This window comes from Muntiacus reevesi, chromosome 3 (assembly GCF_963930625.1).
Source record: "Muntiacus reevesi chromosome 3, mMunRee1.1, whole genome shotgun sequence".
NCBI lineage: Eukaryota > Metazoa > Chordata > Mammalia > Artiodactyla > Cervidae > Muntiacus > Muntiacus reevesi.
Genome location: NC_089251.1, coordinates 126,439,032 through 126,462,674, shown reverse-complemented (window position 1 = coordinate 126,462,674; position 23,643 = coordinate 126,439,032). Strand labels below are relative to the sequence as shown.

Below are 23,643 nucleotides of genomic sequence, written 5' to 3'. Positions count from 1 at the left end.
TTAAGAGGTGATTAGATTTGAGATATACTTTTAAAGCTACTACAATGTACTGATAATTTGGATGTGCAGCATGAGAGAAAAAGAGAAGTCAAAGTGACTCCCAATTTGGGGGCATGATGAACCAGGTGAATAGTGATGCTGTTTACTTAGATGAGGAGCAGAATAGATAGAATCTATTCTACTGTAGATAGACTCAGCCTGTAACCAAAGGAGAATAAAGAGTTCGCCTTCAGACAGGTTATGTTTGAAGTGAGAAGGACCAAAGGATTTGCTCTGGCTAATGAATTATGACCAGAAGTGAAGTGCGTCACTCTGGTGAATGTGTAAATTCAGGTGGAACCACAATTTAGATGGTTGGTAGTGTGTGCATTAGTGGCTCAGTTGTGTCTGACTCTTTGCGACCCCTGGCTAATAGTAATGCTATGAAACAGAAGGAAGACTTTGAGGGCAGGATTTTCTGAATTGTTAATTGGGTCCATAGAATTAATGTACATTTCTATTGAAACCACGTGGACTGCACAGTTATAAGACATACTTACTAATGGACTGAAACCCCAGATTACATAGCATGGACGTGCTAGATAATTATGAGTTCATGTAACAAGCTATGCAATTCTGTCTGCTCTTGATCAGAAATGGACTTAAGTTAATAGATACGTTTTTAATAAAATAAATGAAAACTATTTAAGATTGGGCCAAAAAATTCAGGGTTTATACAATAAAATAGAAAAAGTGAATGAGAAAATCTCTATGGTTTTATACATTTGAGTGCTTACTAACTGCTACCTACTATTATAGTAAGATTCCGTATGAATAATCCTTTAAATTCAAGTTCAGTGATGAAACAGTCACACAAAATTTTTATTGAAAGGCTTCAATATTGAAAGGTTACAAGAAATTATCCCATTTACTTCTCACAAGAGCACTGTAAAGGATGTGTTAATATCTCCTTTTCGTAACTGAAAAAACCAAGATGCATGAGGCTTGATGAGTTGCCTATCCAGGTAATCAATGGGATTTGGGGTTGCAAACAAGATCTTTCTAAAGCCAAGAGAGGCTTGTTCTCATTACAATATATCACAGTAGCTTCATCAAAGTGTGCTGTTAGCACAGTTGTCGAAGGAGGTGATTTTTTTTTTTTTTTTTTGAAACCTCCTACCATCAAAAGGGAAGTGATTAAATGAAATGAGTTTGAGCAAGCTCCAGGAGTTGGTGATGGACAGGGAAGCCTGGTGTGCTGCAGTCCATGGGGTTGCAAAGAGTCGGACGGGACTGAGCAACTGAACTGAAGTGAACTAAGTGAAGTGTGGTACATACAGCAATGGCCATTAATGCAAGAGAACTATATGATGTATAGAGAAAGATCTTTAAAAATATGTAGAAATAAAACAATCCAATGATCAAGAAAAGAAAAGACAGAATAGTGTTTATTGAATATTCTTGAGTACCCAAAAAAGGATGCATGCATACATCTATATACACATTACATATATTTTCATATGAAGAGAAAATTTTTGAGCACGATATACCAGAGCCTGTAAATAGTGGAGAGGCTGGAATGAAGGATTGGGAGTCTAGGGTAAGACACGGAATTACTTTTCATCATCTACCAAATGTGATATTAACCCACATTATCATCACAAGAGCTCTAGTTAGAGTAATTTCTTTCCTCCACCTTTTTTGAGGTTAGGCTGCATGGCTTGCTTTGGTCAATTAAATGTGAGCAGATATAAAATGTGTCTCAACGGAGCAGAAGTTGTAACAGCCAATGTTCAACTTATCCTGGCCTTTCTCCTGCCCCATGTTTGTAGAAAACATGTACAAAGATAAAACTTCCATCAGTCAGGGCTCCCAAGTGACCACGATGAGCAGAGCTCATTGGACATGTAGAGAAAGTTAGAAATAAATCTTCATTTTCTTCAGTCATGAAGATTTGAGATTGTGATGGGCAGCATTGTCCAGCTTCTCCTGGCTGATACAACATCAGAAAGAAATGCTGATGTAAACCTAATAATTACATTAGTTCTTTTTAGTATTTTTAGATGTTTAAGAGAGAGAGGAAAAAAAGACGTGTTTGAAAATATAAATCAGTTCATTTATTAAATTAGGCAAATATTTATTGAGGGCCGAATATATCCCAGGCCATCATAGGCACAGGAGAAGTACCATTATGTAGGAGAGACAAAATCCGTACCGTCACAATTTACACAAACAAATGAGTGAGCAAGAAAATATCAGGTAATGGGTACCCTTGGATGAAAATAAACTGCATAGTGTTACTGGGAGGTCCCAATGGCCTCTGGGAAGAAACCACGTCAGCTGATGGTTGCCGTTGTGATGACAGCTCTAAATCCACAAGGAAGTTTTCTTTTCAACGTCTTTGTAGTCTCCAAATTTTCTCTGCATTTCATTTCAAATCAGAATAACACCATAAAATAAATAAATAACAGGAAATGGAAAGATGGGGTGATAGAGACGTCAGTGAGAAAGCCTGGGAAGGACAGCCCTTATTGGGAAAGTGAAGGACCAGATTCAGTTACACCTGCAGATGGAAGCGATAGAGTCCTAAGTGGATGCAGAAGTCAACGTTGGCACCTCTCGAAGCAGAGGAGGCCACCAATGAAAATGTATCCCATAAAACACCAATCAAGATAGCCGTAAAAGGGGTGAAATGTGTACACACGTAAAAACAATTGAAAACATATTTGCCTAATTATGTAGACAAAGATATCAAGATGAGTGCTGAAAGGGGATGAAAACGTAGGAGATGGGGAATCTCTGCTCTAATGGAACCCAACTCCAGGGCTGGTAACATGGCCTCAGGGACAAATGCCACCAATTACAACAGCATTAAAGAGTTAATAAAGCCTGTGAAGTGTTTCCAAAGAAAGGAGGATCTGAAAGAAGGAAGCCACAAGTCTGCTTTTATCAGCAATTCCTCTTTCATATTTTTGTATCAAGCTAACTTTATTAAATCATTCTGCAAAGGTCAAGTGGGATGTGTCTTTGCTGAACTATTTTCATATTTCATGACACAGACTGAGTAACAGGATAATATACACTGTATTTCCAAAGACTGGAAGACATTTACGCCCAAGTGCTGATTTCCTGTGGTGTGATATTGGTCACTTAGACAATGGGGTTTTATGCAATGCTGTGTGTGTGTAGTAACTCAGCCAATTCCTTTTTTGTGCTTGAAAATCTTCCAGTTACCAGCTGTCAGAAATACAATTTAACTGCTTATCATTACAAAAATGAATTAATTCCAATTCACCTCTGGAGCAGTAGGGCATCAGATCCTCAGGTTGCCATAGTCAACACTTTTTCTTAAATGAAATAAATGATTTACAAGGCATAATATCCATTTAGCTGCTATATAATAATTTATGAGATACCAGAGTTCTCTTCCTCAAGATGTCTGCTTTCCCTAATATTGAAACAAGGCTTGAGGCCCTGAAATACTGACCAGTCCAAAAGAGAACCCCAAAATTTAAATCTTTACAATAATTCTGAAAGTGGCAATGAAACTACAGGGCATTATATTTCTGTAGAATCTTTCATCCAAAATTTTTAAAACTTTCACAAATATCTCAATTTTGTTTCAGCCTCCCTAACAAGTAAACACTGTCTGCCATATTATCCTCAGTGCAAAGAGGCTAATAAAACCAGCATATTACCAGTGGTTATGTTTGGCTTCTGTTTCTCTTAGTTAAGTTCAGTTCAGTTGCTCAGTCATGCCCAACTCTCTGTGACCCCGTGGATTGCAGCACGCCAGTCCCTGTCCATCACCAACTCCCAAAGCTGCTCAAACTTATGTCCATTGAGTCGGTGATACCATCCAACCATCTCATCCTCTGTTGTCCCCTTCTCCTCCTGCCTTCAAAATCTTTCCCAGCCATCAGGATCTTTTCAAATGAGTCAGTTCTTCACATCAGGTGGCCAAAGTATTGGAGCTTCAGCGTTAGTCCTTCCAATGGATATTCAGGATTGATTTCCTTTGCGATTGACTGGTTGGATCTCCTTGCAGTCCAAGGGACTCTTAAGAGTCTTCTCCAACACCACAGTTCAAAAGCATCAATTCTTTGGACTTCAGGCTTCCCTGGAGGCTCATCTGGTAAACAATCTGCCTACAATGTGGGAGACTTGGGTTCAATGCCTGGGTTGGGAAGATCCCCTGGAGAAGGGAACGACTACCTACTCCAGTATTCTGGCCTGGAGAATACCATTGACTGTATAGTCTGTGGGGTTGCAAAGAGTCAGACACAACTGAGCGACTTTTACTTTCTATTTCTATTTCTATTAATTTAAATGAGCTTTATTTTTTTTTTTGCTTTATTTTTTAATCTTTCTACTTTTCTATGGTTTCTAATTTTTTTAATGGGCCATTAGTATTTTTACAATGAAAACATAATTTTTAATGTTGTGAATACTAACAGACATTGCTAGCCCTTTAACAGACCAGGGGCTTCCCAGGTGGCACAGTGGTAAAGAATCCACCTGCCAATATAGGAGATCCAAGAGACACAGGTTTGATCCCTGGGTTGGGAAGATCCCCTGGAGGAGGAAATGGCAACCCACTCCAGTATTCTTGCCTGGAAAATTCCATGGATAGAGAAGCCTGGTGGGCTGCAGCCCCTGGGGCCACAAAAATGTTGGACACAGCTGAGCAACTGAGACACATGTGTATAATAGACCAAGTAAGGAAAGCAGTAATATCTTTTCCCTGTTTTACTTTCATCAACCCATTGGCCTCAATGCCACACACACACACACACACACACACACACACACACACACACACACACACACATCTTCACTAAGAAGTAGAGTATCAGGTCCTTTATCTACTCCCAGTGGGGACGGAAAGAGAATTAACATTTCTTGGAAGATGCAACAGTTTGTGTTGAAACACATAGAATTAACTCAACTAATCTCACTATCCTATGAATTCTTATTCACTTAAGTTTGAAAATGGCAGCTCAGAGAAGTTATTGCTTGGAGGGAATAAGTAAATAATCATAAGAGATTGAATCAGTATTCAAATCCACATCTAAGTATTCACAGCCATACTCTTTCCAGGACAACACGTGCAGGTCGAGTCTCACTATGTTACCTCCCAGGATCTCCAGTCCTGCATCCCTCCAACACATCCTCCATGAAGGATGAAAATTAGATAATGCCCTTCCTCTGCTTGAAAGTCCTCAGTCCCTTCACTGCATACAGAATCAAATCCAAGCCCCTTACTGTGGCCTATAGGGGCCCTGGCATGACCCAGCCCAGGCCAGCCTCATTTTTCTGCTCTGCATACCAGGTACCTAATTTCAGTACCTCAAACAAGCAAAGTTCATTCTCAAACCCAGGCCATCACAATTGCTGTTCCCTCTATTTAGAAAATTTCACTGTTCCCTTCCCAAGAGTCACTGTTTCTCCTTTTCTGCCAGGCCTTCCCTAAAGGCTCAGTCTAAGTCGATCCCGTTAATCTCTCTTTGCATCTTATTCTTTTCCTTCCCAACATTCAGCACGATTTCTAATTATATGTTTGCTTCTTCTTTCATTTATTTATTTATTTTGGCTGCACTTGGTCTCTTGCTGTGTGTGGGCTTTCTCTAGTTGTGGCGAGAGGGGGCTACTCTCTAGTTGTGGTGTGCGGGCTTCTCATTGTGGTGGCATCTCTTGTTTCAGAGCGTGGGATCTAGGGTGCGTGGGCTTCAGTAGTTGCAGCGATTGGGCTCCATTGCTCTGTGGTATGTGGGATCTTCCCCGACCAGTGTCCCCTGCCTTGACAGAAATGGATTCTTAACCACCGGACTACAAGGGAAGCCCTATATGTTTACTTCTTTATTCCTGTAGATCTACCTTCCCTACATGTGCTTCTGAAGTCAGGAGTCACTATTTGTTGAGCAAAACATCACAGACAATAAAACAATTCCTGGCTGGCAGAAGACTCTCAAAAAGTGTTTACCAAATAAATGAAGAAAAGGGTTAGAACTCAGATCTCAATGGCTCCCAGTTCACATTCTAACTGTTGGCATAATATTGAGCATTTGCCTTACTCTCATCTCAAGAGTGTGTCAGTGGTATTGCTAGAACCCAGTGATTCTTCCCTCTCCATCTACGCCCTGGATTTCACTGGGTTCTACTGAGCCCAGTACCTGACTGCCGCACAACTGAAAGAAGTTGGGGCTCTTGCAGCAAAGAAGACAGATGGGAACCACCACTTAGGTAGTCAAACAGTAATCCACCTCCTCCCCCGGATCATGAGGTTAAAAGTCCTCAGACTTGTGCCTGCAAAAATCTACTCACACTTTCTCCCCTGACAGATACACATTCCTGTAAAATCCAAACCCAAAAGAACTAGAAATGCTTCTCCCCCCAAAACCCTGATATCCCCAATAACTGCTCCCCACTGCCATCATACACTGTTAAGTATCAGTCTTGCAGTGAGATAGCCCTCTGTGTATAGACATGTATTGGAGACCACTGTCTCTGACCGACCTCTACTGTCCTTCCTTTGCATCTTAGAAACAGACCTGTTTTACCATGACAAACATTGCCCTGATAAATGAGCCATCATCAGTAAGAATTCTTTGGAGCAGAGGTCAGCTTATTATTTTCTTGTTTGTGACCTCAATCCCATTAATTGGGGAACTCTCAGTGGTAAGAGAGAATCATTTAAAAACCATGACCATATATGGCAAAGAAAAAAAGAAACTATGACTATGTCTGCTCAATAAGTTATATTCACAAAAAAGAACTATTTTCTGACTTCTCTATTCATAGTCATTAAAAATAATTCCTCATTATTTTAGCAACTTGGCTATGTTATTGTGCAAGTTAAAAAATATGCACATTTTATAATCTGCATATTATGACCAAGGTGATTAACTAATAATATCAATAGCTAAGATTTATGCATTGCCCACCATCTGCCAGGCATATTCAAGATACCATTTAACCCTCTATAGAGTCCAATAAAGAAATCATCACCATTTTTTGTTCTTTAGAGTAATTTAAATTAGTTTGGAGAAACTAGATGACTTATTAGTAGCACAAATTTTTTAATTGCCCATGGAGAATTTAAAACTTAGGTCTACCGTTCTTAAAATCTATATAGCATTAGGCTACACTGCCTCCAGAAAACTACTTTTAGAGCAGTATGTCATTCTTAAAGACATGAGGATGCAAAGGCATGGAAGAACAGTTTTCTCAGAAGATTGTCCCCTATACTTTGTAACCCTGTCAAGTCTAGGAGCTTAGGGTCCCTTTTCTATGTATCTCTGAAATCTCTAGGCAGAGATGTCATCTCTTCTCTGGTGTGTAGTGGATCCCATTTCAGTTTTCATCCCCGGCACCAAAAGGCAGCTTTCCAAAATGATCTTTCCATCAATGTATGTCTGGTTGTATTTCCCCCTGCTTTAAAATACTACCACGTGTAAAACAGCTATTTCACAGGGAACTCGCGCAGGGAGCTCAGCTCGGGGCTCTGTGATGACCTAGGGAAGGGAGGTTCCGGGGGGAGGGGAGATAAATATACATATGGCGATTTACTTCACTGTACAGCAGAAACTAACACAGCTGCAAATCAATTATACCTCAATTAAAAAAAAAAAATCCTAGTCTAGCAGTCTCATAGGTACAAGGAGGAAGCTCTTACAACGGCCTTCAAGGCCCTGCAAGACTTAGCCTCTTCCATCCCCTCCAGCAAACTTTCCACCACTCATTCCTAACTGGCGATGCTGCAAATCCCCCTAAAAGAACCAGTCCAGTCTCCAGCCCACTCATTCCCCGTGCGTGAGCCACCAAGCGCAGCTGAACAAAGTCATCCTGCCCTCTCCTGGGTGCTCAAGGTGGCTCCGCATCCTGTCTGTGTCCCATGACAGGTCCCTCACTGTTCCACTGAGGCTGTTTTAAATGTTTGCCTCCTCCCGCTGTGCTCAGCTTCAGAGAACACAGAAGCAGCAGAGGTGAACTCCTGCAACTTTGTGGTCTCCTCATCCACCCACCAATATGTCTATATTCTTCCTTACTTTCCTTATTTAAGTAGAAAGTGTTTTAGAAGGTGCACTTTGTCCTGAATAAAGCCTGTCCCTGATTCCATTAGCGCTATAATTCACACACCCTTGAGGTGGAGATCCTTCTTCAGAAGATCACATTGGGATACTTTGAGACACTCTTCATTCATTTATTTATTCAACAGGCAGGCACTGAGTACTCATTTGGGGTCACACGTGGGACTAGGTACTTGGGTACCTATCAGAAAGACCAAGGAGTGGGTCTATGAAAAAGATAGAACTAGCTTATATCACTGGCATTTGGCAAGAACCCTAAATCAAGTTCTTTATTCCTGTCTTCTCATACATACCATCTAACACTGATTGAAGATCCATGAGTGCTTGTCCAAGGCCTCTGGGTCTCCTTGCATAAGTATTGCCACTTGTCACTTGTTGATGGTTGATGACAGCTCTCCTTACTCCCAGGTGGCGCTAGTAGTAAAGAACTCCCTTGCCAATGCAGAAGACCCAAGAGATGCACGTTGTATCTCTGGGTCAGAAAGATTCCCTGGAGGAGGGGATGGCAACCCTCTCCAGTATTCTTGCCTGAGGAACCCCATGGGCAGAGGAACCTGGCGGGCTACAGCCTATAGGGTCTCAAAGAATCCGACACAACTGAAGCGACTTAGCATGCTCCTTACTCATAAATGATTAAACACCAAAAAACCAGATTCTCAGAATGGTTGAGGCCCAAATCTTCACCCCCAAAATGGATTTCCTTCCAAAGAGATCTCGGTTCTGGTTCCATGCAGCAATTATACAGTTTGAGGAGTGATTCATCCATGGCATGTACACAAAGGGCATTAACTAATCCATCCCACCCCCATTTAAGTCTCTTTCTAAATTCACAACCAGTGACCTGGTCAGTTACACTGGTTCTGTATGCCAACACTAATGAAGATCCCTTCTAACAAAGGATGTTCTCCAAATATCTAAGTGTGTGTGAACACGCACTTTCAAATTGGGCTAATTAAAAGCCTAAAGCAATATGTTTGTTTCCATAGCAGGCGCAAAATGTGTCAGTTTCTAGGAAAATTGCTGTCAAGAAACAACTCAGCAGTTAACATTCATACTCCACTATTTAATAATTTCAAGCTCTAAATTTCAGTTCTTACATTTAAGGTTTTTAGATCAAAGTGTATAACTACACAGACAAAGGGGAAGCCCTTCATACAAAGTCAAGTTTGAACTCAGCTGAATGCTGAGAGTTCAAAGTCCTGAGGGCTGCCTGTCACAGAGGGTAAGAGTAGAGACCCCAACTAGGGTTTAGGACTGGGGGAAGTCAGAGCTCCAATACCCTGGAGATGGATTAGATACCAAAAGAAGTCAGGGGAAAATGATCTATAGAGACTTTCAACATAAGAAATACAGCAGAGTAACAGATCTCAGAGACATGTAGAAATAAGAGAAGGGCATAAAGAAGTATCAAAAAGAGGTATGAGCAACATATGGCAAGTTCTGAGATCAGGAGGGTAGAAAGATCAGAAAGTGATATGTAAGATCAGTTTCTATTGAGTAATCCCACGGCCTGGTAGCATTTCTCTCGTGTGTTGGGAGTGAATGATTTTTCCTTTAAATACTTTGTTTTCAACTTGAGTTTGGCATGAGGGTAGATTGACGTAATGAAGTGAGTACTGCAAGCAGGATTTGCAGAGATATAGTAATAAAGAGTTCCACCACCAGATTGAATGGAAGTCAAAGTCTGCTTCTTCTATTTCTGATGGTGTGTGACCTCACCCAAACTAATGAACAATTCTGGACCTCAGTCTGTTTATCTATAAATTGGGGCTTATAATGGCCATCTCACAGGATTTTGTGAAGATTAAGCTAGATTACAAAAGTAGGCATTCAGTAAAGATTATCTTCCTCTCCTTGTATTATTTTTGGAATAAATGATTGTCAGAAAAGGGGAAACATACTGACTTGGAAGGATGAGTGTCCACTTAAAAGACCTTAAGGCATTTAAAGAATTTGGACATCTTTATCTGCAGTACTGTGAGTCCTTGGAGTTTTTAACAGTGAGCTCAGGTGCTTTGTTCTCAGGTGGCACTAGTGGTAAAGAACCTGCCTGTCAATGCAGGAGACGTACGAGACGTGGGTTCAATCCCTAGGTCAGGAGATTCCCTGGAGAAGAACATGGCAACCTTCTCCAGTATCCCTGCCTGGAGAATACTATGGACAGTGGAGACTAGTGGGCTACAGTTGGACATGACTGAAGCAACTTAGAACACACGCAGGTGCTTTTAGATCAGTGCTGAACAACGGAACTTTCTATGATGGCGGGATGTTTTTTATTATCGCCCAATGCGGAAGCTTCTGGCCACACGTGGCCTTCACACACTGGGGATGTGGCTAGTGCAACTGGAATCTGAATTTTATTTACTTTCAATTACTAGTTTAAATAGCCATACACGGCTGTTGTAGCTTCTCTGGTGACTCAGATGTAAAGAATCTGCCTGCAATGCAGGAGCCCAAATTCGATGGTATTCCTTTATTATAAGGTTTTCTCACACCGGGCTAGCCTTGGGGAAGCGGAGAGAATGAGCTGAAGCTCACAGGCTCTGAAGTTGGATTGCCTGGGTTTACATCCCAGCTCTGCCATTGGGTGACCTTACCTAAAAGAAGAATGCTAATGACATCACCTGCCTCAAATAAGATGTTGGGAGGAATAAACACAAGTAAGAGCTTCAAAGAGTATTATGATCATTTCGCCAATAGAGAGTCCTCATGCTTTACTACAGCCATGTATTTGCTATCTGTCTCACCCACGAGGTTAGAATTACTGCTGTAACACCAAGGCCAAGTACATGCCTGGCACATTTAGACTCTCGTTAAATAAGTGTTTAAATAAAGTGTTGAAGGAACAGAGAGAGGGAAAAGAAGAGGAAAGGGAGGGGGGAGAACAGCAGAAGAGGAGGAAGGGAGGGAGGGAAGAAGAATGAATAAAATAGGCAGTAATGCATTTTCATGAAGAGTAAAACAAGCTTCCAAAACAGAACAAAATATGAGAGCTTTCGATAAAAATCTCAGTGGACATGACTGCTGACAATGAAAATGGAATGACATTCTCTGAGGGAAAACACACTTCCAAGTGACTATGAAGGGAGCTGATAGCTTGTGAGAGAACCAGGGGGATAGGAAGCTGGCCTCGAAGGGATTGTCTACGAAGAGATTCCACACCTATTAAAATACAAACTTCAGTCCTTAAAAATGTTTTCAACCAAGCTTCATCAAGAAAACACAGGTGTGGGTTGTGTGACCTTATATGTCCATGTGATAGTCTAACCCAGGGGTCCCTAAGCCCCAGACCACGGACTGTTAAGATCCAGGCCTCATGGTGGGAGGTGAGTGAAAGGCCAGCGAGCGAAGCTTCTCTGTATCATAGCCGCTCCCCGTGGCTCACATGACTAAGTTCCACCTCCTTTCAGATCAGTGATGGCATTAGATTCTCATAGGAGCATGGACCCAACAGTGAACTGAGCAAGCAAGGTATACAGGTTGTGCGCTCCTTAAGAGAATCATCCCAAAACCATGCCCTCTGCCTACCCGGCCCATGGAAAACTTGTCTTCCATGAAACCAATCCCCGGTCCCCAAAAGTGTGGGGACTGCTGGTTTAATCTAAAAGGCATTAGAATAGAAGTGAAGCATAAACTTTGATGGTTCTACATTTCCACGTTGTTATTAATACTGCATTCACCAGTTCCCCCCAAAAAATCAGTGTTGGGAAAGTTTTCATAACTGTTTATTCATTATAAATAGTAAATATTTACTGCACTTTTTTACAGGAAAGACATTTTTACAACACATCGTTGTTGGTTGAGGCTTCAACACGAAGATAACTCTTCTCTCGATCCATCACCCTCTAAGACCAACGTAGGAACTAAACTCAGTACTATGTCTAATCTCACTAACTCACTACATCATAGCTCTTAACTCTAAAAGGAATGTATTTGTGCCTATCTCATTCATGGTTCCAAGAATAGAAAGAAATAAATAACACTGCCTTCCACCGTCCTGTTCTTCTGAACACCTCAAAAAACAAATTTATTGACATTCTAAAATGTCACCACACAAGCATATGTAAACCTCAGTTCCTATCACCTTTCCATATTGGATATTATTGTATAATTTAAAAGTACATGAGAGCCAACACGGACATTGGTATTGCTGCCCTGCCTTTCATAGAAAAGAGAAGAATGTAAACGTAGTCATTTAAAAAGGATTACTCTCGAACATGTTTTCTCATCAAAAGAAGCAAGCCGGGTGTTGGTCATCCAGCAAATGGCAAACGTCACTGCATTCTACCACAATGAATCATGGGCTGCAAAAAATAAAGCACCTGCAAAAATAGAATTCTGCTTCTGTTTCTAGGGCCCTGGCCTTTGCCAAAGCATCCGTGAGGTACACAGTATTGCACTCTGATAAGCAGCTGGGGGAATGCGCACCACTTCTTCACCCCACCCCCCACCCCAGGTTAGCGTCCGAACGAAAATAAAATGGGCAAATGTCACACACCTCTTCCACACTGAGAAAGAAAACAAGCTTTTCTCCTGGATTCCCGTCCCCCCCATCCTGTTAGCAAGATGTGTCCACCCAGGACATGTGTCAACAACCGAATTAGAGATGAGGGTAAGATAACAAATAATTTATTGGGGGGATCTTTACATCTAGTCTAACTTCCTAAAAACGGTGGCATTATTTTTATATCCATTTCCAGTGTGTCAAAGACTCCTCCGTTCCTGCTTCATGGAGCAAGTAGTTTTAAAGTTGCAGAAGTGTCAGCATCGGACGTCCAACTTGTTCTACTTTCTTCTCCGACTAAGTTTTCAGAACGTTCTGCTTACCCGAACCAGTTGAAATAAATCACACACACACACACACACACACACACACAAGTGGAATGTTTTAGCTCCTTGATCATCTGCACTAGAGTTGGGATATCTGAAATATAGCCATGTTAAATCATTGCCTTAAAATGTTGCATTTGTCTTTTATTGTTCCGGATCTTCCTTTTCTCCACTGCTTTTGTTCGACACGTTCAAAAGAATTTGAAACCAACTACTGGAGAAAGAAAATCAATCATTCTGCTTTGTCTCCTGTCGAGACTGACCCCCCAAGAGGGTAATTTTTTTTTTTCTGAGAAGATTCTTCATGTCTAGGCTGTGGAGACCGGAAACAGGGCCAGTTTACACTCCAAGTGGACAGTTCACTTATGCGATATCTGGCTTGAGATAATGAAAGGCACCTGTAAGGAAACACATGCAGCTTTTCAGGTCAGGCTGGGACAATTCACAGCAAGGGGCAAAATCAGCTACAGGCTGACAATGTCATATTTAATACCGGGGTATCAAAGGATTGAGACTAATATTTTTATTCCTGAGACAAGTTTGACAGAACTCTGTGTCCTGGGGATTATACCCCATATGATCCTTGAGCTGACCTCATTAAAAACATGTGTTTCTAATGCCAGGGGTTATTTCATTTGGGCCAACACTTGTGTTTTACCTAGTGGCAATCAGCTTTCACGTCTCAGCAATTAATAACCACAAGAGGTTGTTGACATCAGTTAAGAAAATAATTATACAAGGAAGCCCTTGCTGGAACAACCTGCTGGCTTTGCCACAAAATTGATACCGGGATGGAAGGCTTAATCATGTTGGCAGCTCCCCTTTCTCCAGGAAGAGTTAAAGTGTTTCACTCTTCCAGGAATAATCACTCCCTAGAAAGTCCAAGGCTTACTTTGTCCATACTGCCCATATTGGTAGCCCGTGACAGGGTCCATACTGTAGCCCGTGGTGCTATAGGTGGGTGGACAATAAGACTGAGAGGTCGGCAGACTGTCCAAGCTCTTCATGTGGTCCAGTCTCTGGCTGCAGCTGGCCGACACCGTGGTGGTAGGTTCCAGGCCCCCAGTGAGAGGCGAGAGCGCGTAGTCAGTCTGGGGTTGATGGGGTACCCCGCCGTGGTTGGTCAGAAGTCCCATTACCTAAAATAAACAGGCAGATGAGGAAGAAGTAAGAATGCAGGGAGGACCAGACCCTAGCCTGTAGCTGAAGGGATAACTGGAAGAGGCCAAGTTTGATTTCTTTGGAAATCTGCTGTGAGAGAGCCGTCCCAAAGAGGGTAACCTCAATTCAAAGTGGCAGAGCTATTACATCATGCCCAGTGATAACATCAGACTGCAGTTTCAGAAAGAAGGAGAGAGGGTGGGAGAGAGCAGATACCACATCCCTAGTGATAAGATCAGGCTGGAAATTCACGGAAGGAGGGACACAGGAACAGAAGGATGGAAGGAGGGAGAAATTGTAACTGTTCATTTTGAATAATGTTTAACCATGTTACAACTGGGAGTGTCACATGTCATTTCAAACAGGTATTTGCTTGTATTATTTTTAAGTGAATCTAAATCAAATTCTTTTTGTGTATTTTGAGATCTCTGTCTTTTTTCATAGAGTTCTCTCTCAGGAAAATTACTCTCCCTATGTTGGCCATCCTTCAGTAGTTAGAAATAAAGTACTCCTTCTCTGACATTCCCTTGTATTTTCTCCATCCTTCTTACTATGAAATTCGTACTTGGTCACCTACTTTGAATTGTGAGAGTTCTGAGAGGAGTGAACTACTGATTCTTATATTCTCAGCCTCTAACAGAGTTCTTAGCACTTATTAGGCAAATCATGCTTCAAATAACTTCTTCCATTACCTAATCCTTTCTTCTCCAAAATTACATTTTCATAAGAAGTGTCAAAAAAAAAAAAGCCTGAAATGCAAACATATTATAAGAAGTCTGTTTGGCTTTTTAAATAACCCTGGAGAGCAAGCGAACTTTTAAAAAAACAAAACTGTAATAACAGAACAACTTTCTGATTAGCACGGTGACGAGTTTCACAAACTCAGGCTCGCTGACCCTTACAGCACCCTGTGATGGAAGCAAGTGGATAATTAATTTTGCAGCTGGAAAACTGCCACCCAAGAGAGGAAGTGATTTTTCTCAACTTCGTACAAGTCGGTGGCAGGCCTCAAAAAGCAATCGCAGAAGAAATAGATGGCTGGGTAAAGAGCTTCACCTGCTCACAAAGTATTTCAATGCAGGGGCCCACCACGGCACAATACTTCCATCCTAGTCCCGCTGTATTTTAGGAAGTCTGAGGCACATGGAGATGAAAATGCAGAAATAAAAGCAAGACGAGAGGGCAGTAATGGAACTCAACCTTGACTGGAGGCCTCTGTTACCTACTAAGGTAATTCAGGTCACAGAATCCTGGATGGAGGTGCAGCAGTGAGGCAGGAGGGAGGGGTGAATCTCGCATTCCAGAAAGCTTCCTAAATCAGATTCCAAAACCAGTGAGGCCACAATCCCCTTTGGGAAGGGTTTGCATAATCCTCATAGCTAAACAAAATCTTCTTGAAACAAAGCTTTAAACTGATCCATCTTCAATTAGCCCCAAAAGACCAAAAAAGGGGGGGATGGGTAAGAAAACAAAAGAGAATCTGTTCACCACCTTCTATGGGTTACTCTTTCTTCCTCCATTTTAACAAGTCATGATCCTCCTCACCTCCCACTTCCCCACACCCCCAAGTCTCTGTTCTCCATTTCCTTGTTCTCCCTTCACTTGAGTTCTTCGGTAAGATGTGTGAGCGGATGGGAAGGGAGGCCAGTGTACGGCAAGCAACACCTCTGTTCCCAAATTTTAAAAGGCATTCCAAGGGATCAAAATTTTTTCGAGTTTCAGATTTTTCAAAATTTCTAAAATTATATTCAAAAGAATAATTATATGTTTCAGAGCATAGTTCTATTTTCTTGGGAATTATGGAAAATGAGAGTCACAAAGTAAAGAAAGAATCAATAGGATTCCCAGCTCTATGTGGATGGAAGTCACCAGAACTTGGGCTCTCATATAATGCTATTTACAGTAAGTTGATTACTGCATTTTCTCATTTAAAAAAACCTAAACATAATGCAAAATGCATTTATTTCCTGAATGTTCTTCCACCTATACTTTTTTTTGCCTTTCTTTGAGCTCATGTAGGTGATTTCATGGTATATATTAGGAAAATTTATAAAAGTCAGTTGATATACTAATTTATTAAATTTTTTTTCAGCCGAAATTACTAATGTCTATTAGAAGAAAAAAGTCTTTAAAATAGAAGTTGCTCAGTACCAAACACACTCCTTTCAAATCAGAAGTACCTCTCTGTATACCACCCTAATGGACAAGAGTGGATAAGGAAAATAAAAATATTAAAAATGTACCATTTTGGGGGAACCCTCCTACACTGTGGATGGGGATGTAAACTGGTGCAGCCACTATGGAGAACAGTATGGAGATTCCTTTAAAAAGCAGCAATCCAAAAAAATAAAATAAAATAAAAAACAGCAATCCTACTCCTGGACATATATCCAGAGAAAACCATAGTTCAAGAAGATACATGCACCCCAGTCTTCATTGCAGCACTATTTACAATAGCCAAGGTATGGAAGCAACTTAAATGTGCATGGACAGATGAACAGATAAAGAAAATGTGGTACATATATACAAAGGAATATTACTCAACCATTAAAAAGAATGAAATAATGTCATTTGCAGCAACATGGATAGATCTGGAGATTATCATACTAAGTGAAGTAAGTCAGAGAAAGACAAGTATCAGATGATACAAAGAATCTTAAAAAATGATACAGTGAACTTATTTACAAAATAGAAATAGACTTGCAGACTTAGAGAATGAACTTACAGTTACTAGAAGGGAAGTGTGGGCAGGCAGGGATAGACTGAAAGTTTGGGATTGATATATACACACTGCTATATTTAAAATATATAACCAACACAGACCTGCTGTAGAGATCAATACACTGTAATAACCTAAATAGGAAAAGAATTTTTAAAAGAATAAATATAGCTATAGGTATACCTGAATAATTTTGCTATACATCTGAAACTAACACAACATTGTTAATCAACTATACCCCAATAAAAAATAAAAAATTTTTTAAAGTATGACATTTTTAATGAAAGGGGATTTTCACACAGGGCACAAATATTTTACTGTGTAAATAATCTGTGCTAAGTTTTTTTCAAAAAGCACTTAGGAAAAGCAACCTTGTAACTATATCAAATCAGAGAAGAAAAATATACAGTGTTACTGTATATTTTACTGGGTAAAAAAGAAGTATATTTTTAGTAGTGTTCTTCATGAAGCTACTATTTGAAATTCTGGTAGTGGTATATCACTTTAAGGAAGAAATGGAATACTATATGTACCATTACAGTTGAAGAGTAAGAGCAGAATTTTATTCAAAACATACCCACTCTCCCATGAGCTATATGTACATTTTTGTGATCAACTTTTTTAATCCTTTGCCATATATTTCTTGTTTGCAAAACTTTGAAGGCAGCAATAACTTTGTCCATGGGGAAAAATACATGAAGACCCTAAAAGAGAAGAAATGAGTCCTTCCAATAAGCAAAATTCAGCTTATGCTGTTTATGTAGCAACTTCTTGCAGTTGCTGAATTAGAAAATACCTTAGGACAGGAAGACCTTGATGGAGAAGATATGGTACTATCTCCAAGGCCATATTCTAGGGCAAGAGAAAGAGAGCCCCTTAAAGATGCCAGGGCACAGTATCCTGAAGACATCCTGGGTCCTGATCCAATCAGGAGGCGAGCCTACTGTGTGAATGAACAGGAAGGATGCTTGTTGGGTCTTTCTGTGGCTATCACCAATGTCACACACTGGAAGCTAGTGACAGCTCCTGTATTAGCAGCTGCCCTTAGCTCAGCAGCCCAATACTTGCAGAGGCTAATGTGAGGAAATAAAGAGGACCGGAAGACCCTTTATCCCTTTGACTTCCCTGAGCAAGCCCAAGAGACAGACAGTCTCCCATGAGTTTTTCTTTCCACTAATATAGTCACACTTGTAACCATGACTTCTTTCTCAGGAATTATATAAGCATGGAGAAAGAAGCACTAATATGACCCTACATTTGCTCTAAAATGGAAGCTAATGAATGATGATAACTAACACAATTAATTTCAATGTTTCATGCTGAGAAAGCGTGAGATGTATATACACCATTTTAAAAACTTATTTAAAAATCAAAAAGGAAATTTGTGTTAGGAAAGAAAAATAACTATATCAATACAAAATGTATTACTTTCCCCTAACATAATTTAAAACCTCAAGTCTCTATGGAAGGGTCCCATTACATTTTTATGTACGTTCTTTGAAAGCAATTTTGCTATTCCATGTGGTTCAAGGGAAGCTATGGAAATTTCTTTTTGCTGCACAAAGTTGGTAAACAAACTTCTTAGAATTCCCCCAATATAGTCACAGAATGTCTTCCAGTCATATTTTAAAGAATATTGTCAGGATCTCTTTTCATATGTGCTTTTCCTACAGCGAATTGTAATTCAAAGTCTAAAATAAAATCTTCCCTGGTTGCACAGTGGGGTTTTTCCCTCATACGCTATCAGTAAGTTATTTCTACTACAGGCCATTTTTGCCTGATTTTATTTTTTAATTTGAGATAGGACAAACACAACTGCCTGGTTTTCACAAATAATTTCAAAGGGAAAAAAAAGGGGGGGCTACTTAGTTCTGTCAACTGAACACCAGTCTTATTTTTATTAAATGTCAGATAAGTCCAGGAACTGCAATGAACAAGAAAATTATTCCTTTTATAAAGATATCTGTCTGTCTCCTTGGGAAGGGAGATAGGAGGAAGATTTTTTTTTTTCTAACTTTTAGTTGAGTACAATTCTAAGGTGAAGCATCTAAAAAAAACCTATTAAATATATTGGTAAATATTTCCCAGATGTCATTTCTAAATTGTTTTATGGACAACCTTTAAAAATAAATTCAAACCTTAGAATCGTGAACCGGGATTTCTGCCGGTTCCTTAGTCATTCCCATTATTAGAGGCTTTTTTGAAGATCCTTTTAAACTCATTCTCAAGTTTCAGAATTCCAAATAGGTTGTTTATATCTTGATTGGAAGATTATATGGTTCAGGAAAAACTAACTTCACAATTGCTTCATGCCATATTTCTTGAATTAATTTTCCCATTGTAAGATTAAATATAAAAGATAAAAAAAAACTATGAGCCAAATTAAGATTTACATTTAGAACAATGTGTCTGGAAAATATTTGTCTTGGCTTACGTGTTATGATTTTGCCATCAGTTAAAAGTGCTTAGAGCTTATCAGAAATCTAAAATGATTTATTTTAGCATATTATGGTGTAGTCCAGGCACTTCTTTTTTCCCTTAGCAGGAATCCTGATTCATGTCTTTATTTTCTTTTCTGCTCTTAAGTAATCAGATGCTTTTCTGATTTAGCATTTACTAATACACATTTAGTGTAATACACATTTAGTGGCATTTTAGAAAACCACTGTGAGTTACAACTTTGTATGATACAAAGAGGTATTTTTTAAAAAAAATAGTTTCTACACTTTTCTTAAAAATCTAATGATTTTAAATTTTTTAAATCTGGATATAATTTATTTCCAGAACCAGACAAAAAATCCAAATGTTTATTATGCAAGTGTATTTTCCAATATAGGTGCTACTGAAGTTATCTGATGGTTCAATTTCAGCAACTATATTTTTAAGGTTATACCTAAACCTAAACTTGAACAGTGGAGACTTTCCTGAAAATGTTGTCTTCAGATTCAAATGCCTTAGGAATTATCCTGCAGTTGATTAGCATCTAAATAATTAAATTTTTTTTGCCCTCTCTGTTTGAAAGCTGTAAGAAGGAAGTTGCCTTAAGGCAGAAGTTTCTCTTAAGGTAAGGATGGTGACCTTCTCACCCACCCAGAGTTAGGGAAGGGCATGGCTGACCTCTGCCTAACCAGAAAGAAAACCAATGCATGTAAAATGTCCAGCCAAATACATACTTTTTGCGTTGGACAAAAAGTTTGTCTGGGTTTTTCTGTATGCTTAAAAACCCAAACAGAAAAACTCAAATGAAATTTTTGGCCAACTCAATATTTTTCTTTAATGTTAATCCTTAACTAACATTTTTAAGTAGCTCTGTTTCATGCATGATGAAAAAGTATGAGTGCCAGACAAGTGTGGTTCATATGGCGCATACATTTCCAAGATTTATTTGAAAAGAGCACTGTAAGTACTGTATAAGTTAAACCTTTAAGTGTTACATGTGCTTCAATCTCCAACTCTGTGGCCAGTTACAGAATGATTTTTCTTTCATCAGTTCTTTAGAATACTTCTTTCTCAATAGACCCTCACTGTCAAATGGATAGCAACAGAGACTTCTTTAGACACTGATGACTCAAATATAAATCTAGGCAGAAAATTAACACAGAAACGGCTTGCAAGAGACATATATACACACACATACACATAGTGTGTATTTCTAGACAATGATGGACAATCATATCGTGTCCATCTATTATCAATAAAATAAAGCCCATTAAGAAAAAGCTCATTTCACCTAAATGAACACTTATGGTTAATACAATTGCTATTTGACTATGTTAGACCCACCATGGGCTGTAATAAAATTCTCATATGTTTTAATTCATTTACGCATGCCTGCATTTAATATGCTTTGTGACCATGTCTACAATTAATATGATTTATGAGAAAAGAACATGTGTGATATTGGGGGGAGGGGAGGGTGTAGCATACATATTTTTTCTTCTATGAATGAAAAATACAGCAAAAGGGCTCAAGGAAAATTGTGGGCCGTTAGCATATTAAGATGGACTGACAGAGCCCTGAGTAAACTTGAGGGAGTTAATGATATCCTCTTATCTGACCCTGACACATTTGCAGCATGTAATTTACAGAAGCTCTGTCCAGGGAATCTTGACAAATGCTCCTAACGATGTCAGGGCAATGTTCCATTCTAATGTAAAACACATGTGGGTCAGATACCCTCATTCATCACTTAGCACAGAGAGTCTCCAACTCTTTCTCGAAGGAATGACATTACCTGCTGTTAACTTTTCTCCTTTCAGGAAATTTCTCACCAACCACAGTAGCCCTCTGAAGAGTAAGTACTCAAACCGATCACTGTTTCAAAAACCTGTCTTAAAAACATGACTGTGGAAAATCAAGCATATATCTTGGTTTAATTTCATGACTACTTCTGGACACGTTTGCTAAATATTAATTGACCTTTTGAGACTTAAGACACCAAATATAGACAGGGAGAAGCTCTACACCTGGGCATTCCACAGTCCTTCAATGAAATGGCATTTAAAATTCTAATTGCCTATAAACTATGCCTGCATTCAAGGACATGCAGGGCTGATTCACCCTAATAACCATTTGTAGACGCACACCTTACTGAATCCTAACTGCCCAGTTCTGTTTGAGATTCGCATACAACCTTACAATAACTTAGCATCCACATTACCTTTTAGAAAGAAGGGCCTCAACACCGCCCCCTCTGAAGCAGAAGGATGCTCGGTTATACTACATCTCCAGTTCCCCCACAAACTTGGAAGGCAGACGCTCCAGGCTACCAAGGGAGGAAAAAGTTGCCCAGCTCAACAACGAAATTTCTTCTTTCTTCCAGACCATGTGTGATGTAGGCAAATATTTTTGTGGTTGCCCAAAGCCCATGTCATAAGACTCCATCTACTAAATGCTTGAAGACTACAGAAAAGGACCTTCCTACCTTCTCTTCCTGTGAAGGAAGATATGTCCTCAGGACAGAGAAAAGAGCCAACTGAAAAGATCAAGTGATACTGATTTAACAAGTAGTTATCAGGGAAACTATCTCTATTCACCATGGGAAAGCAGAGCTCATAAAAGTCTGAGAATGAACTTACGCTTCAGGAAGAGTTTTCTGGCCTGTTTCACAGGTTTTTGTGTTAAGGCAGAATAAACTTTCATTTAAAATGCTTGGAAACTTGTAACAAATGTATACATATGGGACAACATCTGAGAACGCAGTCTTCTAAGAACCAGAAGCTTCCAGTAAGCTAAAATTCTACCTACTTTATCCCCCACCTTCACAATGCCAAAGACATGACCAATAATGACATAGTGATGCTTTTTCACCTTTCACCACTAAACTTATTTGTGTCCTTGATCATAATAGGCAGGGTCTATGTCTCCTATTGCCCAGGCAACCTGAAGTAGCTGGCAAGATTCAGAGCCCATGTACATAGATAGTTCTTTTATCTACAGAAATGAACTCTGCTCCCACAGATCCTGACAAAATAGAATCTTTGTAATTTAGTGACAGAAAGAATACTGCCCAGTCAGTTAACTCAAAATTACTTGAGGTTGTCCCTTACTTTCTAAAACCTTTCTATTGTACTTCTTGTTTTAGCTAACTTTCTCCTTTGCTGGTGAGAGAGAAGTATAGTTCATCAGATTCTCCTGCCTTTGAGGTATCTAGTATCACAGAAGCAGAACCACTGATTTTTTAAAAATGAGTTCATGTCATTACTGCTTGCTTGCTAAGTCACTTCAGTTGTATCCAACTCTTTGCAACCCTATGGGCTGTAGCCCACCAGGCTCCTCTGTTCATGGGAGTCTCAAGGCAAGAATACTAGAGTGGATTGCCATTTCCTTCTCCAGGGATTCTTTCCCACCCAGGGATTAAACCTGCGTCTCTTGGGTCTCCTACATTTGCAGGCAGGTTCTTTACCACTAGCGCCACCTGGGAATGTCAGTATTACATTTCAATAAATCAAAACAAGAATAAGAATAGGAAACAATAAGACAACCTTGGCCCATCCCTACTCTTAGCCCCATGTAATGAAGGATGGTTGCCTCTTGTTTTCATTATAGTGCAAGCTCAGTCACTGAGTCACATCCAACTCTTTGAGACCCCATGGACTATAGCCTGCCAGGCTCCACTGTCCATGGAATTCCTGACAAGAACACTGGAGTGGGTTGCCATTTCCTCCTCTAGGGGATCGTCCCAACCCAGGGATCGAATCCACATCTCCTGAGTCTTCTGCATTCACAGGCAGATTCTTTACCACTGAGCCACCTGGGAAGCCACAGGTGACCTGAATTACTCAAACAAAACCAATTTTTGTACAATGTATTTTGGGGCAGTATCATTCCCAGGTATATTAATTACAATGACTGCATTCTGAATGGACACCACTATGAGTTCTTGGGCCTTTAAAATGTCTAAGTAAAATAACTGAAAATACCCCAGTCACCAAGAAACTGCTTTTCCTTTGATGGTATTCAGCTTCCACATTTGCCTTCTTCATCAGAGACAAACAAAAGTATGTTTTTTTGTCAGAGGCCCACATGATTTTTTTTAAGTAAACAATAACGAAAGCTCTGTTGCAACAAACAGTATTATCTCTTTACCAAAATGCATTTAGTTCTTTTAAGTACTATGCTTCTCAGCATAGCTCTATAGGGTGATTCTTTTTCAATGCCTTCCAAGTTTAACAAGAGAATGGAACAGAAGATGAGATAGTTTAAGCAGCTGGCCCCAAGACACAGAGCTAGTAACTGGCTGTCAATATTGCAATCTAGTGCTTTTGACTTTGGCTTTCCTGCTTAGATCAATGAGTTACACCCACGTGGCCGTCAATTCACTAAACAGGAATTCTCTGTTTTTACTCCTTTTCATACCTATTG

The 23,643-nt window shown here is 39.8% G+C and overlaps 1 protein-coding gene across 2 annotated transcripts in view; it reads right to left on the bottom strand.

The window, feature by feature from the left end:
* Window positions 1–13,262: 13,262 nt before the first annotated feature.
* Window positions 13,263–23,643, bottom strand: part of PAX3 (paired box 3) — a 94,588-nt gene continuing 84,207 nt past the window's right edge. For both annotated transcript variants that reach the window (XM_065927637.1, XM_065927638.1), the window contains exons 8-9: window positions 13,792–14,038; window positions 13,263–13,297 (exon numbers count right to left, since the gene is read on the bottom strand). In XM_065927637.1, the coding sequence (XP_065783709.1) occupies window positions 13,263–13,297; window positions 13,792–14,038 (282 nt within the window). The remainder of the gene's footprint in view (window positions 13,298–13,791; window positions 14,039–23,643) is intronic.